Source organism: Phlebotomus papatasi, chromosome 2, assembly GCF_024763615.1.
Source record: "Phlebotomus papatasi isolate M1 chromosome 2, Ppap_2.1, whole genome shotgun sequence".
NCBI classification, from domain to species: Eukaryota; Metazoa; Arthropoda; class Insecta; order Diptera; family Psychodidae; genus Phlebotomus; species Phlebotomus papatasi.
In genome coordinates this window covers 13,844,719-13,859,932 of record NC_077223.1, presented here as the reverse complement: position 1 = coordinate 13,859,932, position 15,214 = coordinate 13,844,719, and the positions used below count along the sequence as shown (strand labels likewise).

At 32.8% G+C, this 15,214-nt stretch overlaps 1 protein-coding gene across 2 annotated transcripts in view; it reads right to left on the bottom strand.

Moving 5' to 3' along the window:
- Nucleotides 1-712: 712 nt before the first annotated feature.
- LOC129803854 (uncharacterized) overlaps nucleotides 713-15,214 on the bottom strand; it is a 147,513-nt gene continuing 133,011 nt past the window's right edge. Inside the window, exons 16-18 of one of the 2 annotated variants that reach the window (XM_055850669.1) lie at nucleotides 9,273-9,397; nucleotides 6,014-6,280; nucleotides 713-2,526 (exon numbers count right to left, since the gene is read on the bottom strand). In XM_055850669.1, the coding sequence (XP_055706644.1) occupies nucleotides 2,236-2,526; nucleotides 6,014-6,280; nucleotides 9,273-9,397 (683 nt within the window). In that variant the 3' untranslated portion in view covers nucleotides 713-2,235. The remainder of the gene's footprint in view (nucleotides 2,527-6,013; nucleotides 6,281-9,272; nucleotides 9,398-15,214) is intronic. The other variant, XM_055850670.1, reaches the window with a different exon arrangement.

Below are 15,214 nucleotides of genomic sequence, written 5' to 3'. Positions count from 1 at the left end.
CCTTGGAACTTCCACGGATTTTCCGCAGAATTTCTGCGCAAATTCTTCTAAATTGGCATACCGGCACGAGATCGACAAATCCGTGCAAAATTAACAAATTAGCAAAACTGTTACAAAACAGTAATCTACCCTTTGTCATTCGTAAAATGTTTGTTGTAGAAGTTTTAAAATTGTTAGTTTTTCCAGAAATTCTAAGGTCTTTCAAATCTATCTATAACAAATTCATCATTTTGACGTTGTTCGCATTTTTCATACTCCTTGATATGAAGAATATTGCAAGTTGGTTGATATTTTAAGCAGAATCTCCATGAGATCAGAAAATAATAGAATAAATAGTCTAAAAATCATAAAAGAAACTGTTAAAAAAAAGAAAACTGCGCGAAAACGTTGCAACAGTCAGCCAAGACACATTCCATCTAGTCGTAAAATGTTGAATAAAACCTTTAAGGATGACTGGGTCACTAGGGGCTTCTTTCTCACATTTAAATATTTCTTTTTCCATTTCTAATACATAAATAACAGGGATTGAAAATTTTAGAAAAAACACTTTGCTATTTATTAATCAGCTGTGGAAGAAATTGCAGGGGAGACTGGGGCAAAAAGTCACAAAACGGATATTTTATTTTTTTTACAAAGTACTTGAACGCCCCAGAAATTTCCAATTAGCGCAGTTTTCTAGGAAATTTACCGCTCTACAACTTTGTGAAAGTAATTTTCTTCTATTTTGTAAGGAAATACGTTTATCGAGCCATTTTCTAAAAGGTAATTTTGTGACCGTTCTAAAAAATGCTGGGGCAAATAGTATCAGGCATGGGATATTATCATATTTTGATTCGCTTTGTTACGGGATTCCGCAAATTAAAACAAATATCTAGATTACATATTTTCATAGCAAGTTTATTCCTCTACACCTTTGAAAAAAAAAAAACACAAAAGACTGCAAATCGTTTGACCAATGCAAATAACAAGCGGCGACACATGGCATTGACGTTTTTTTGCCGTGAGACATTATTAATTGTTTCGGTTTTTCTTACTTTTCGCTCTATACCTTTTGTTACTTTTTACCCCAAGTGGTCGTTTTGAATAAAAAGATTTCTTGATAGAAGGATCTTTGTAAAATTCTAAAATAGATAGCGGCTTCGTATTCAAGGAATCCAAGTCATTTAGGAAATAATCATCAGTGTGTAAATTTTGAATAATAAGTTGGTAATAATTGATATTCTTCAAGGAAATATTTTAAAAATAGGGCTAAAAATTTTGAGATTTTTTATTTTCTAAATTCCTTGTTAGAATTCGAAGAAACATACAACATCGAAGAAGGTTTATGGAAGCTATTTGTGGTAAAAATTTTAAGCCGCTATCTTATTTATCTTGGAAGATATTGAATTTTGAAATTTTCGATTTGTGACTTTTTGCCCCAGTCTCCCCTACTGTATAAGAGTGGAAAACCATGAATTATTTGGAGGATAAAAATGCCAATTAACAGAAAATCAATAAATTCCAGAAAATTAAACTTTTTGAATATGTAATGGATGTTTTTTACGCTGATAAATCGTAGTTTTAAAAATTGCTAATTTAAAAATCGTTATCCTCTTGTATTTCTTGTGAATTTTACAGTAGATTTTCGCTCAATCGGCTCTTTTGCAATAGGAAGAAAAATTTGGTTGACAATTATCACGATTGATTTTGAAGCAAATTTGCTCAAATTCGCTGTAGTTCCTCTTGTTCTATCGTAATTCTTTATAATTGAGCGTTTTTTATAACTTGGTGTAATGTCTTAGCTAATTTCGTTTTCGACAAAATGTATCTTGGCTTAGTTATTTATCTCGTTTCGGTCTTCAGTCTCTTAAGTTAATATAAGTTCAATTTGTATGAACGAGATATTAAAGCTCCAATTTTAATTTTAGAAATAAGTTTTTTTGTAAATTAAAGACCTGAAAAAAAAGAAAATAAATTATTAATCTACAATATCAAGAAGTGCTTTCAACTCTGTTTGTGCCATGGCTTGGCCTTCAACAGTTACAGTACAACAGTAGTAAATTCGTTTCTCGACTTTTTCAATAGAAATCTTTTCAATACAATAATATAGATATTACTTTGTCTATCTAACAGTTTATTTTAAATATGTTGATGATTTATGTTGCCGCATGGGGTATGCGGATGGGTTTAGACGATTGTTGTGCGTTCGGGGCGCTCGCCAATGCAAATGAGGTGGCATGACGAGCCCCCCTTGTCTCAGGAAACGGCAGTGTCCTCGAGATTACTCCCTATGGCCGTGCTGGAGGTGAATGATGTCGCGCCGCCGCCATTATTTAGTAAAGGGACGGTAGAGCCGCCGAAATTAGCACTACTGGGACATGCGGCCGTAGGACTTTCGTAGATGCCGTAACGTGTAGGATTACGGCTGTAAACATTTGGCGGCGATCGAGCTAGAAGTGTCACGGGCGGCGGCGAATACAGCGGCCGACGCTGAGGTGAGCTGTACAATGTGAATGAGGGATTTGTCGTGAGGGATAATTCCCCAAACTGCAGGAGAAATACAAGAGAGAACAACATAGAGAAAATTTAATTAATGTCAATGCCAGGATAATGACACACATACAAGTTCTGGAAAATTCTTACACAACATCTCCGGGGAAATTCACTTAAACCTTACAAGAGTGGAGTCACCTTAATTCACTCAAAATTGAGCAATCCCGACGTCTATCCCCAAGCCCAGCTCAGGCAGGGATTTGGTAGACGCAAAAAAAGACAAAAAAACTGAATTGAGGATTAAAAATTATATTCTCTGTGAGTTCTTTCTAGCAAAACATGGAACATTTTTCCAGAATCTGTATTACAGCAATTCTTCCCTTTGTCAAGGATGGATTTTTATAATAGATAAACTCGAACGGATTCCTCCTAGCTCTCTGGCATACATTATAAGAATCTTTATAGCTTGCACAGCAAACCCATCATCTCTTGATGGTTCGTTGGAGTAGTATATAAAAATTTCAAGTGCCTTTTTCTCCAACATTGCACCAATAATTTCTTTCTGAGCACCACTTTGGACGTAAAAAGCACTACAAGAGAAACTTACAGCGGCCGTTCATTGTTTTCCGGGAACTGTTTACATGGAACCCAATAAATATTTTACGTAGGATATTTCAAGAGAATATTTAGAATGCAATTAAGGAAATCTTCCGGGATGTTCCGGTTAATGCTCTGTTGGGAAGATATAAAACTTTATGCATATTACTCTCATGGTGATAATAAATTTAAACAGATCTTTTCTTCTTATCATTATGTTAAAGTACACTGGAATTACATAATATAATAAATAGAAATCTGTAATATATAGTTTATATTCTACTAACAATTTTGAAAATATCTTATTGCTTGTAAGAGTTGCTGAAAATTAATACTCATTAAAATAACACAGAAAAGTATACTAATGAGCTTTAAGATACTCTCACACTTCGAAGAAGATTACTTTAAGATAAGATTGTTACATTTTAATTATCTGAAAATTAAATTGCTTGAAATTTGTTAGCGGACTAGAAGTCAAACGGTAAGAGATATCAATTTCTAGTCTTCGCTAACCCTTTAAAAATGAATTTAAATGAATGAAAAAAGGATCAGAAACTTCTTTTTGGGTGAAATATTGATTTTATCATGCTGTAAAAGATATTAACAATGTTTGGAAAGACCATTTTAGATCAACTAGAAGAGAATTTAATTCTGAAGAAAATAAGCTTCTCTTCATTTTCTTCAATCAATAAGTTTATCCCGTTTTTCATTCTTGAATTTCGAATAAATTGTATAATCTCTTCGAAATTGTTCGATTGTAAATCTGCTCTGCGCTTCTTTACTTCTATGGAAAAATTGTAATTAAAAAAGGAGTGGCAAAGTGTCCTAGGCTTTGCGTAGTGCTCGAACTCGTGACTTAGATGCTGTCCCTCAAAAGTGTTTTCGCATTATTTACCGTTTACCGCTTCTCAACCGATTTGTAAAGCACTCAAAAGATACTACAAAATTATTTTAAGAGTCATAAAATTGTTTTTTGGTCAAAAACTACTTATCGGTTCATAATCGGGTAATTACCGGTTCATAACCGATTTGAACGGATTTATAAATCACTCAAAACATTGTCCAAAATAACTGAAGACTAATATAATTGAATTTCGAATAAAAATTAGTTATCGGTTATGAACCGGTTCAAAACCAATTGGAAGAGGTTCAGTTCAGTTCAGTTTTGTCGGAAAATCCAAAACCTTTCCAACCAGCCTATACATGACCCCATTCGCCTAATAAATGCGCTCTCTAGAGCCTTTTTTACCAAAGAAGCAATTTTTTCTTAACCCTCTAACGGGTAAGACCGCCTCCAGGCTGTCTTCACAAAAAACACATTTACAGCGACAATAAAGGTTTTATTTATTTAAAAGTGCTATAGTGTCCTCGGTAATAGTCTTATAAAGATCTCTTGAAAGTTTGAACTCATTTTGACTCTTCGTTTTGTTACTATTCCCAGTTTTGTGTGACAGGTCAGAGAAAAAGCAACAAAAAATATTTGTGCAAAAAAAACTCATTTCCAATTTCGATAAAAAATACCGATTTAAAGTTATCTGACTATAATAAATTTATTTTTTACTGAAAGATATGTCATTCTACTTTGTATATTTTATTTAAAAAATTTGAAAAATGTAATAATGTGAATTTTAGAAGCAAAAAAAGTTACAAAAAATTTTTATATTTTCTCACCTAGCGCCTAAACTAAAAGAGATAATGAAGAATGGATGGTTTTTTCGACTTAATTGGATCATAATTAAATTATCCTAGAAAACATTGTTTTAGAACTTTTTTTTCGCATATTAAAGAAAACACCGTTAGAGGGTTGACCTAACTGTGTTATTACACTTGCGCATTAAAATTTTAATATGATTCACATTAATTGTTGCTGGTGAGAGTCCAAATGTGTAATTTGTGTGTTTGAATAATTTTATATTCAAAATTTGATCTATTTGTTGATAAAAAGGTAGACTTGACCCGCAAAATTTGGTATAAATTGATTTATAGCATTAATGCGAAAAATTAATGCGATTTTCTCTTTAATTTTTTTAATGTGAAAAATATTTATGCTATAGGTAAATTTAAACTTATTTTTGCAGGCCAAGTCCATTTATTTATCAATAAATAGAAAAACCTCAAATATTAAGTGACTCAAAGACACAAATAACATATTTCGACGCTCCCAAGCGACAATTAATGTGAATCACATTAAAATTTTAATGTGCAAGTGTGATAACGCCGTAATATGATGAAACTTCTGTCAAAGTTAAAGCGTCTGGAAATGGTTTTGAATTAGGACATTTACCCTATTCGGTGATTTTGGAACAAGACGACGACTGGGGAAAACAGAACAGAAACTGATACAAAGAAAAGTCGATAACGCCGAAACACAAGACAGCAGTCATGTACTAAAAAAATGTTCAAGAGAAAGATTTTTATTTTCATTGGAATAGCACCATCAAGCAGTTGCGTTTCAGGAAGACCTTCAGTTTTCTCATAAAAATCTAGCAATTAAAAAAATTAAAATTCAGCAATTAAAGCTGTATTTAAAGGAACTTACTAAATTCATTACTCCAAATTGCAATAAATTGTCTGGGCTCCATTTCCCCAAGAAAAAGTGCTGAAATCAATTTGGCACGAACGAAAAATTTACTCTTTCCTCTATGGCCACTAAATAAAGAATGAGGAGTTGAAAATTGCAGACCATCTGGCTGATGAGACGATGGTGCTTCGTGCATTTTCCCTAATGTCAGACAAATTAGCTAACTAGCATGGCATCAGGGAATTTAGTAACAATACACCACCTGATTTTCCAAGTAAAAAGGGGTGGAATTTGATGGTTTTCGGGCAGACATAGGGGATGGAGAAGAATTTCCAGAAAATGCTGCTTGACTTGTTGTATGTATGTCAAGTGGGCAGAATTTTGAAGAGGAAAAATCTCAAGTGAATTGGAAATTTTTCTTACATTCTTGGGAAAGCTGGCTGGTGATAGTGGTGGAGGAGATGATGAGTTTAGACGTGAATTGTATAGAATTCGGTCAGAGTTGAGTCGTTCAAATGCCTTCTCCTCGGATAGAAATTCATCCTCGCTATTTTCCTGTGGCACAACATCAGGATTCTTGTCATCGATGCTCGAGTGACTTCCCATATTTCGGCTCAGTGGTTCAGCACTTCCCTTATCCTTATCCACATCACCTGTATTGGCTTCCGTCGTTCGATGATCTCGTTTCTGCTGAAATATTGCCCAGAAAGGTCAAAGATATCTTTACAACTATTTTCTTTATTGGATGTGGTTTTGGAAGTTTGGAATTTTTACTTGGAAATATTTTAGTGGAATAGTTTAAGGGAGATTTCGTTTTTAATAGTGATTTATTTTAAGGTTTTTTTTGTGGTCCTAAAAGCTTCAGAGAACTTTTTATAACCCAGAGAAATAAACAAGATTTAGTTAGCTTGGATACCAATTGCTCCTACTCTGACTTATCCAATTTCTCTTTCTAAAAAGTAACAGAGAGCTGCTTGAACGCTTATCGTTTGTTGTGAGAATTTACGAACTTTCTATTCAATTTTAATGGTATTTAAGTACAAAGAATCGTCAATCAGAGCAAGTGACACACAAATCATCCAGTCTTTTCCGGAGTGGCGATAGGAATAATTCCTGCCTCTACCCAGAATCAAATTGGAGACTAGAGACCTCTCATGAAGTACAGTAGGTGTCAAAAATTTGTTTCCTCACGTATGATCGGGAAACCAGGTGCAAAACATGATAGAAAAAATTACTTCTTCGAATTTTACTTTTTGCAAATTAGTTGCCTGTAATCCGTAGATCTTATTTATATATTAAAAAAAAATTAATTTTATTTCATATAAAAAATTATTTTTTCCAAAAGTTGGTAATTTTTGAAAAATCAAAAGTTTGTTGCCTCATTTAAAGAACTAATTTAAAATGATCAAAACATGCAACCAACTTAATGTAAACCGGTTACATTTTGAGTTTATGCCATTTGAAATGGTAGGTTTGTACGTTGCTAAAGTTGCCTATGGTAAATACACGTGTATAAAAGTATTGATAAATATCAAGAAATAATCTATTTTTTGATAATTTATAATTTAGGTTAAAAATTGCAAATTACAAAAAGTTAAAAGGAGGAAAATTGTCCAGATATACTGCCGGAATGAATCTTCGTCGTGGATTGTTTAATTTTATGGAAAATCTCTACAAAATATTCATAAAATCGCCAAAATATATGGTGATAAGGTACGACCACATCTAAAAAACGTTACTGGCAGACCTAAGGTTTCGACTCAGAAGGTCGATAACAGCATTATAAGTATCACTGATAGTGACTCCATTGGTTAGCTAGTGTAATCTGGAAAAATGGTTGTAGTTTTACTTGTTTAACATGTTTCAAGTAAATCTACAACCTTTTATTCAGATTAATCTTGTTTACTAATGGAATAATGTGAGCCACCCAAACATTCTTACCATTTTCTTTCAAAAGGGGCTTGTTTTTGTAACAGTAAGGACCTGTGTTCCTTCAGCAACCAACTGTCTTTCAATTTATGAAGCAGACATCATTGAGTCACTATCAGAGATACTTACAATGCTGTTATCAACCCTCTGAGTCGATACCCTAGGTCTGCCAGTAGCGTTTTTCAAATGTACTCGTAGCTCATTACTATATTTGAATATTTTATGTATAATCTTTTGTGATTTTTCATAAAATCTAGCAACTAACGACGCAGATTCATTCCGGCAGTATCTCTGGACGATTTCATACCCTTTAACTCCTTTAACTCCTTTAATTCCAACAGATTATTTCTTGTTATTTATCATTACTCTTATAGACATTTATTTACCATAGACAACTTTAGAAATGTCCAAACCCACCATTTGCCTCTCAAATGACATAAACTCAAAATATAGCCGGTTAATTTTAAGTTGGTTGCATGTTTTTGACCATTTTGAGTAACTTTTCAAATGAGGCAACAAACTTTAGATTTTTCAAAAATGACCAACTTTTGGAAAACAATAATTTTTTATATGAAATAAAATTAAATAATTTTTCCGAAATACATAAATAAGATTTACGGATTACAGGCAACTAATTTGCGAAAAGAAAAAAATAAAAAGTATTTTTTTTCTATCGTTTTTTTGCACCGGTTTCTCGAACATACATGAGGCAACAAACTTTTGACACCTACTGTAGATTAGTGCTTTACCAACTGAGATATTAGGGACCACATGCCCTACTTAACATTCTACACGACCTTAACCAATTTCATTTTGCATTTCAATCGAACACTTTTGGGGTTGCGAGATTTGAGAGCGGTATCTGTGTACAATTGCGCTGGAAGCACATGGTTTATCGCAGGGGCAGACATTTTCTATGTTTCCCATATGTTTCTAGCGAGCCGAAAAAACTTTTGAGTTTATTAGCTGTTTTCTGTCATTGTAGAATTAATTAACAAAAAATACTAATACAAAATAAAAGCCAATTTAATAACGAAGATGCAACTGAAAACCCAAAATTGGCAACCTACGTAGTTTTGAAGATATCTCGTGAAATGTGTACGAAAACAGGAAAAAAAATTACACTAAAACTGGTCGCATTTTTCAGAGCTAATGTCACCTCCCTGGTTTATCGTTTGTATTATTTTATTTGTATTCTCAACGTTCTAAATAAATTTATATAGTTAATTGTCGATTGCTTTATTTTTTAATTTTACTGAGCAAAATTTAAATTTGAGAGTAAACTATTTAATTTAAATTGTATAGAGGCGTGGCTATTTTTTAACGGGCGTGGTTATTTGTGCATTGTGCATATGCTAAATTGAACCGATGGGCTTAGTTTGATGCTTTAAAATTTAAAACTACGTAATCACTCTATTATATGCTGAAAGTTCAAAAATATTGTATGAAAAGGGGCGTGGTCTAAAATTATTCATAAAAAAAAACTCATCCAAGGGATTAAATAAAAGGAAATGCAAACTACAGTATTTTTCAGTCAACTCCCATTTTAAGTGTCAGAATAACAAACTCAGTGTTTAAAACTGCTTTTACTGACCCTGCCCATCATCTCCTACACTAAATTATACCTCACTCCCTTACTATAGCAATTTTCACGTTGGCATTTTGGAAAAATTCTTGGTGTGGGGATAACAGAGAGGATGAAAAGGATAAAAGTGGAGCTTTTAGCACTTATTATGCATATTAGAAAAGTCACCTGTTTTCCACGTCGCATCTTCATGCAGACAACGATGCATCCAACCACAAGGATGAGTGTCCCAACGACACCCATTAGAGCGCCAAGAAGTGGTGTCAGTTTCACAAAAACTGCAGTCGATGATGCTGCAAATGTTGAAGATATTTTAATTCCAAATATGAACCAAGAAAGGTTTTGGGGCATAAAAAGGGATCCACAGACTTCGTTTGCACCATCATAAATTAACTGATTGTGGTGTGAGACCCTCAAGAGCTATAGGTAAAAACTTTTTCTCAAGAACTTTTACCCACTGCACAAACTGAATTAATGGAAAGGAGTCGTTGGTGAAAAAAAAGGTGAGTGAAAATGGGTTGAAATGGCACCTGGAAGACTCTTTCTCACTAGAAAATTTTTGCAACTTTCCTCAAGACTCCTCCAGAAACTTTTCTTTCTCTTTCCCAATTTTATATTCCTACATAGATATACAAATCGTGGGATGTCCGGACCTTTCCAGGAATTGCCTTCTTTTTTTTCCAACTCAATTATAATTTATATATTTTTTTTGCAATGTATTTAAGGGTGTTTTTTTATGAACTGTCACGTTCTATTTTTGAACCTTTCAACTGGGACGTTTCCATGGCACGAGAGAGATTTTATCCCAATGGCGAGCTAATTAGTTTAGGAGTGAAAGGAAAATTACACGAATACCTCCTGGAAGACACAAAAGATACATTTTTTTTACAGGAAAACTGACACATTAAAATGTATACATAGAGTTGTTAATGAGAAAAATTTTACGAACTTTTCTAATTTATTGCAATATGATTATTCACAGAATTTTCTATTAATAAATTAATCTGCAGTAAGAGCTTTACGTTAATGACTTTAAAATTCATTATTGCATTTGTATTGTGTTCTATTGTATTTTTTTTTGCCATCATGTGTTTATATAATAACCACCCAAACCGAGCGTACGCCGCCGTCACAGCATTGGTGACCAGTCTCCAAAGCCAAATGATGGAAATGCTTCGTCTCAGGCTCTATTTTGTCGTGCTTAACGATCTAATTTAGAATGTATCCTCTACAATAACACTTTTATAATCTAATACACGTAAAAAAATTAAATTGTACAAGTTTTAGTTTCATTACATGTACCAAAGACTGATATAGATACCTTTCGAATTTTGTTAGAAAAATAAAGCATTAGTCTCATACGATTAAATATTTCATTCCATGAAATATTTTGGCCATATCGCGATCTCTGATTGGTTGGGGCTTTGAAACCTTCAAAGCTTTAATATGTACATAAAAAATATACTGTAGGGTGGAGTCTACACTTATGGATGTTATACAGTGCCCGCTCTCTAATCCGGACGAGTTATCGACGGTTACATTTAAAAAAAAATTTCAGGTCATGTGTGCATGTGTTTTCATCAATAAAAATAAATTATCCTGTGATGTTTTTGTTTAATAAATGAAGTTATTATAGTATAGAATTATCTAATTATGTCTTTTTAATCTTCTTTCAAATTTTTATTCTGATTCTACAAGAAAATCTTGTATTATATTTTCGAGACGTTGAACAAATTCAAAAAATCCATCCGGATTACGAAGCGGACAGCTGTCATATTGTCTCCCAATCATCTGGATTACAAAGCGGGCACTGTAAATACTTATGGACAACACAAAAATCTTGAGTTATTACATTAAACAGATTTCGAAAAGTTAAAAAAAACAGTTTTTTTTTTAAATAGAGCTATCACCGTTACTTTCCCGATCCATCCCCGATTATGATCGATGCAAACGGGTTCAGAATTTCAATACCTTTCCAAGAAATCCAAATTTAACCAAATCGGTTGAAAAATGGACTCTCCAAAGTGGTTGACCTTCAATAATTTAAAATGGCGAATTTTTCGGTCATAGGTATGTTTTGACGAAATATTCGCCTGGACTAGCTCTAAAACATATCCGAAAATCACTGAAAAAGCTTGGGCCATATTTGAGAAAAACAAAAAAAACATGGTTTTTGGAGTGGATAGAGGGCAGTGGGGAGAGGGAAAAACAAACGTCGAGATATTTTGTTTTTTAATTGGGGGTCATCGAAGACTGGAAGTCGATATCTCGTACCGTTTAACCCTTTAAGGACGATTGTAACACCGGTGTCACATAAAGAAAATATTTTTTCCTGACTACCTAAAGTTATTTTTTTCTTATGTTTGTACATAATTGTAAAATAGAAGGTTAAAGGAATCTAAAATATTTTTTGCAAGTCTCTACCTATTTGATATATAGTAAATATTTATGCTCAAAAATGGTGAATTTTTAAATTCTCAAATTCATAATTGATTTTTATTTATTTTTTATACTTCCAGTTTTTTTAAGCAAAACCCTTTTGGGAATAAAAACTACAATACTCATACGTAATATTTTTCATTAAAGCGAAAAATATTATTCATTGGTATTGTCAGAAAAGTTACTTAAATTTTTGGGCTGTTTTTGTCCCTATCGTTCATAGAGGCGCAAAGTACACCCCAGCAGGCCCTGTTGGACTTTCCAAGGTTAGATGTAAGACTTATCATTAATTATGTTTCTCAGTTTAATTTTTATTGCTGATTTGCAGTCCGTAAAAAGTGTCTCGTCGTTAAAGGGTTAAGCTCCAGAACAGTGACAAGTTGAAAAAGAAGTCGATTATATAACTGCTCTCTCTTTGAGTTCGAGCAGTAAAATGTTAATTACTTCATAAACTAATAATTTTATAACTTTTCGAAATCTGTTTTACGTAAGAACTTAAGATTCTTGCACGGTGTCCATAAGTGTAGACTCCACCCTAAAACAGTTTGTAAATGTTTGTGAATTCCCAATGCAATGGGAAAATATGTAAAAATTTGTACAAATAGAAAAATACTTCGTAAAATTGTTCGTAAATGTTTATGAATTCTCACTTGGGACTTAAGAACTTATTGTAAATGGCGTAATATAATAAAAAGTTTGTAAAATTTTGTAACTTTTCAAAAACATTTTCCGTTACATTGGTAACTCAACCGGTATTTTTGTCCTTTTACAAATATTTGTTCGTAAATTTTCGTAAACGCACAGAAATATATTCATAAAATGTTGCTATTTGTTCACAAAGTTCTGTCAGACGAACAAAAATCTACAAAGAAAGGTTTGTAAAGGAACAAGGCGTGTTTGTCAAGTGATTGTGTTACGAACAAAGTTTGAAAAAGGTGCAAACTTTTACAAACTTTTTACTTTCCAAATAAATCATTTAATTACATGGGGATATAATTAAGTATACATAAGATTCTACGGATGAATTTAAGTTAAATCAAATGATTTCGTACCAAGAAAAAAATTTCATGGTTTATTAAAACATTTTATGCTCCTTTAGCAGATTACATTTTATATTACTAACTAAAATGCTCATTCATTTATTTTGAAAGTTTAATTTTACGGGTTTTTCCTAGAACCATTTGTCTATTGTAATTTTGATTGAGGTTAAATTTAATAGCGGAATTATTTGCACTATTATCATTTCTCAGATTCCTTTCTGTCGTTATGTTTTAAAATAAAGTTGGGAAATGAATATATTTGTGTGAATATATTTAAAATAGAAACGAGCAAAAACAGAATTTCCGTATAAGTATAATGCTTTTGCCATTCCAGATGAAATCTAATCATCTGAAAGAATTTTTCTGCAGAGAAGCTATAAAAAGGATTGAAAATTTAATAAATATGTTGCATGCAAAAGCTAGAGAATTCTTTTGTGTATTGCCAAGAGAAAATTGAATTTGTCAATTTCATGATGTTGTGTAAAGCAATTGTACTAGATGCTATAGAGAAATTTTCAATGTTAACATTTTCCATTGGTATATTAGTGTATGCATTGTGAATTTATATTCCCAAAATCATATTTTATTTTTGGATAATCTTATTTGAGAATCTCGCTGTGCTAATAAAATATTTTATTGCTCAGAATTCTCTTAGTATTCTTTGCAAGAAGTATATATCCGCTTAATAGTGTGCTTTTTGGCTTTTTGAAAACCATTCAACCGAATTAAATAGAATTTTTAAGCAAGAGCTATCTCAATTGAAATAAATGACGAGTTTCTAGGGAATAATCCTTTGACTCGAAAAGCTAATTGAATGTGAAAGAAAATCTAACAAATATTAACTGAAATTTAATTATATAAAACAGGGAACGAAACGTTTCCTTCTAATTGACTGGACAATTGAGCAAATAAAACCCACAGGTTACAACCAAGAGGTTCTTTCACCTGAAAATTTAATGAATATGAGACGTTTTTGTACTGTTCTTGTACCGTTGAGTTTAAATCCAAATATTAAGAGAATAGGGTCAAGGAACACCTTATTGCTGTTTTAAGAAAACGTCCTGGAAAACGTTCCAAAGTTTTAAAATATTATTGATTATTCAGAATTATAACTTTAAATTTTAAGATAAATGAGAGTTATAAATCTGTAAATTTGGTAATAGACCGCAGCATGATCAATTTATTTATATTTTACGTATACACGTTTTAACACTAAGTCAAAATCTATTAGTCTTATGCCCTAGACACACTTACGACTTAAGCTGAGAGACGACTTAATCAAAATAATGATCAGATTGCATTTCCATCAGTTTCTGACTAGTTCGTCTCTCGGCTTAACCCGAAAAACGGCTTAGTTAGTGCCAAACTGATGGGAATTTGGTCAAATCATTATTTTGATTATAAGTACGTTAAGCCGTATTTCGGTTTAATTAAATGATAAGTAGTGTGTCTAGGCCATTATTGGTCACGAATACAATATCCGCTAAAAATTTATTTTTTTAGGCAGGTCTACAGAGTTCATTCAAACGCTTCTGGAGCGAAAATGAAAAGAAATATTGACCAGCGGGTTTAGAATTTGAATATCGGTTAGACAAAATTAGATGGTAAAATCTGATATATTGATCTACCCTCATTCTTCCATATTTGAACATTTTTTAAGCATCCCCAAATTTATTTTTCTCAATAGCTCGTCCCCTACTCCATGGATCGGTCTCAAATTTCAGTGTGTTATAAGTGGTCCTAAGAGCTTTCGGTTAAAAGAAACTTAGCCTCCCGTCTCCCTGACTCATGCTATAAGGAATCGAAAAATGAATCCTAAAGTGATTCTAGTTTTGGTTATAATTTCAATAATTCAATTCAGTGTGGTGCTTTTGAAAGCTCTCGTAAATGCTACAATTCTTCCAAATTCATTAATTTCATACCATCACCACTAGAGGTGCTAAAATCGAAAAATCGATCTTAGCTGAGATCGATTACAGCTGATATCGAGATTTGAGTAATGGCTGAGAGAGTAAGATTGTGAGTACAAGCTGCCGAAATGAGGTACCTCCGGTTAATACTAAACCTACCGACCGTTATTGGTAGTTTATCAAAGAACGTAGTTGGGTAGGATACTCAATAAATTTTTCTTAGAAAAGAGGAAAAATTTAAAATTTAAACATTGAAAAATATATTACATGCATATTTTAAGAAATTCATAAATTTTAATAGCGACATTGTACCTTTTAAATATTTGTTAATTTTAAAAAGTTTTTAAACCAGTCACTCGGGTAGGTTGAGTAGGGAACGTAACCGTTCGTGAGCAGCTAAGAATCGAATCAAACTCGATGGTATGATAATGTTCAGCGCATGAATGACGAAAGATTCTCCTGAAAAGCTTTGCAAGCCATTGTGACCTAGTAGTAGTAGGGACCTGTAGGCAGATCTAGGACAAGATGACTGAATTAAATTATGGATCTTGCCTTGATCTTGCCTTTGTTATCGACCATGAACATCTTCCAAATGTGGCGGAGGACTAATACGGGCTTCAGACCTAAGGCTTAGCCACCCGGCTTAACTCCTCTAAATCCTCATCCAGCATATTTTTTCTAGGAAATTGCTGATTAGCATTGAATATTGGGACAAACGATT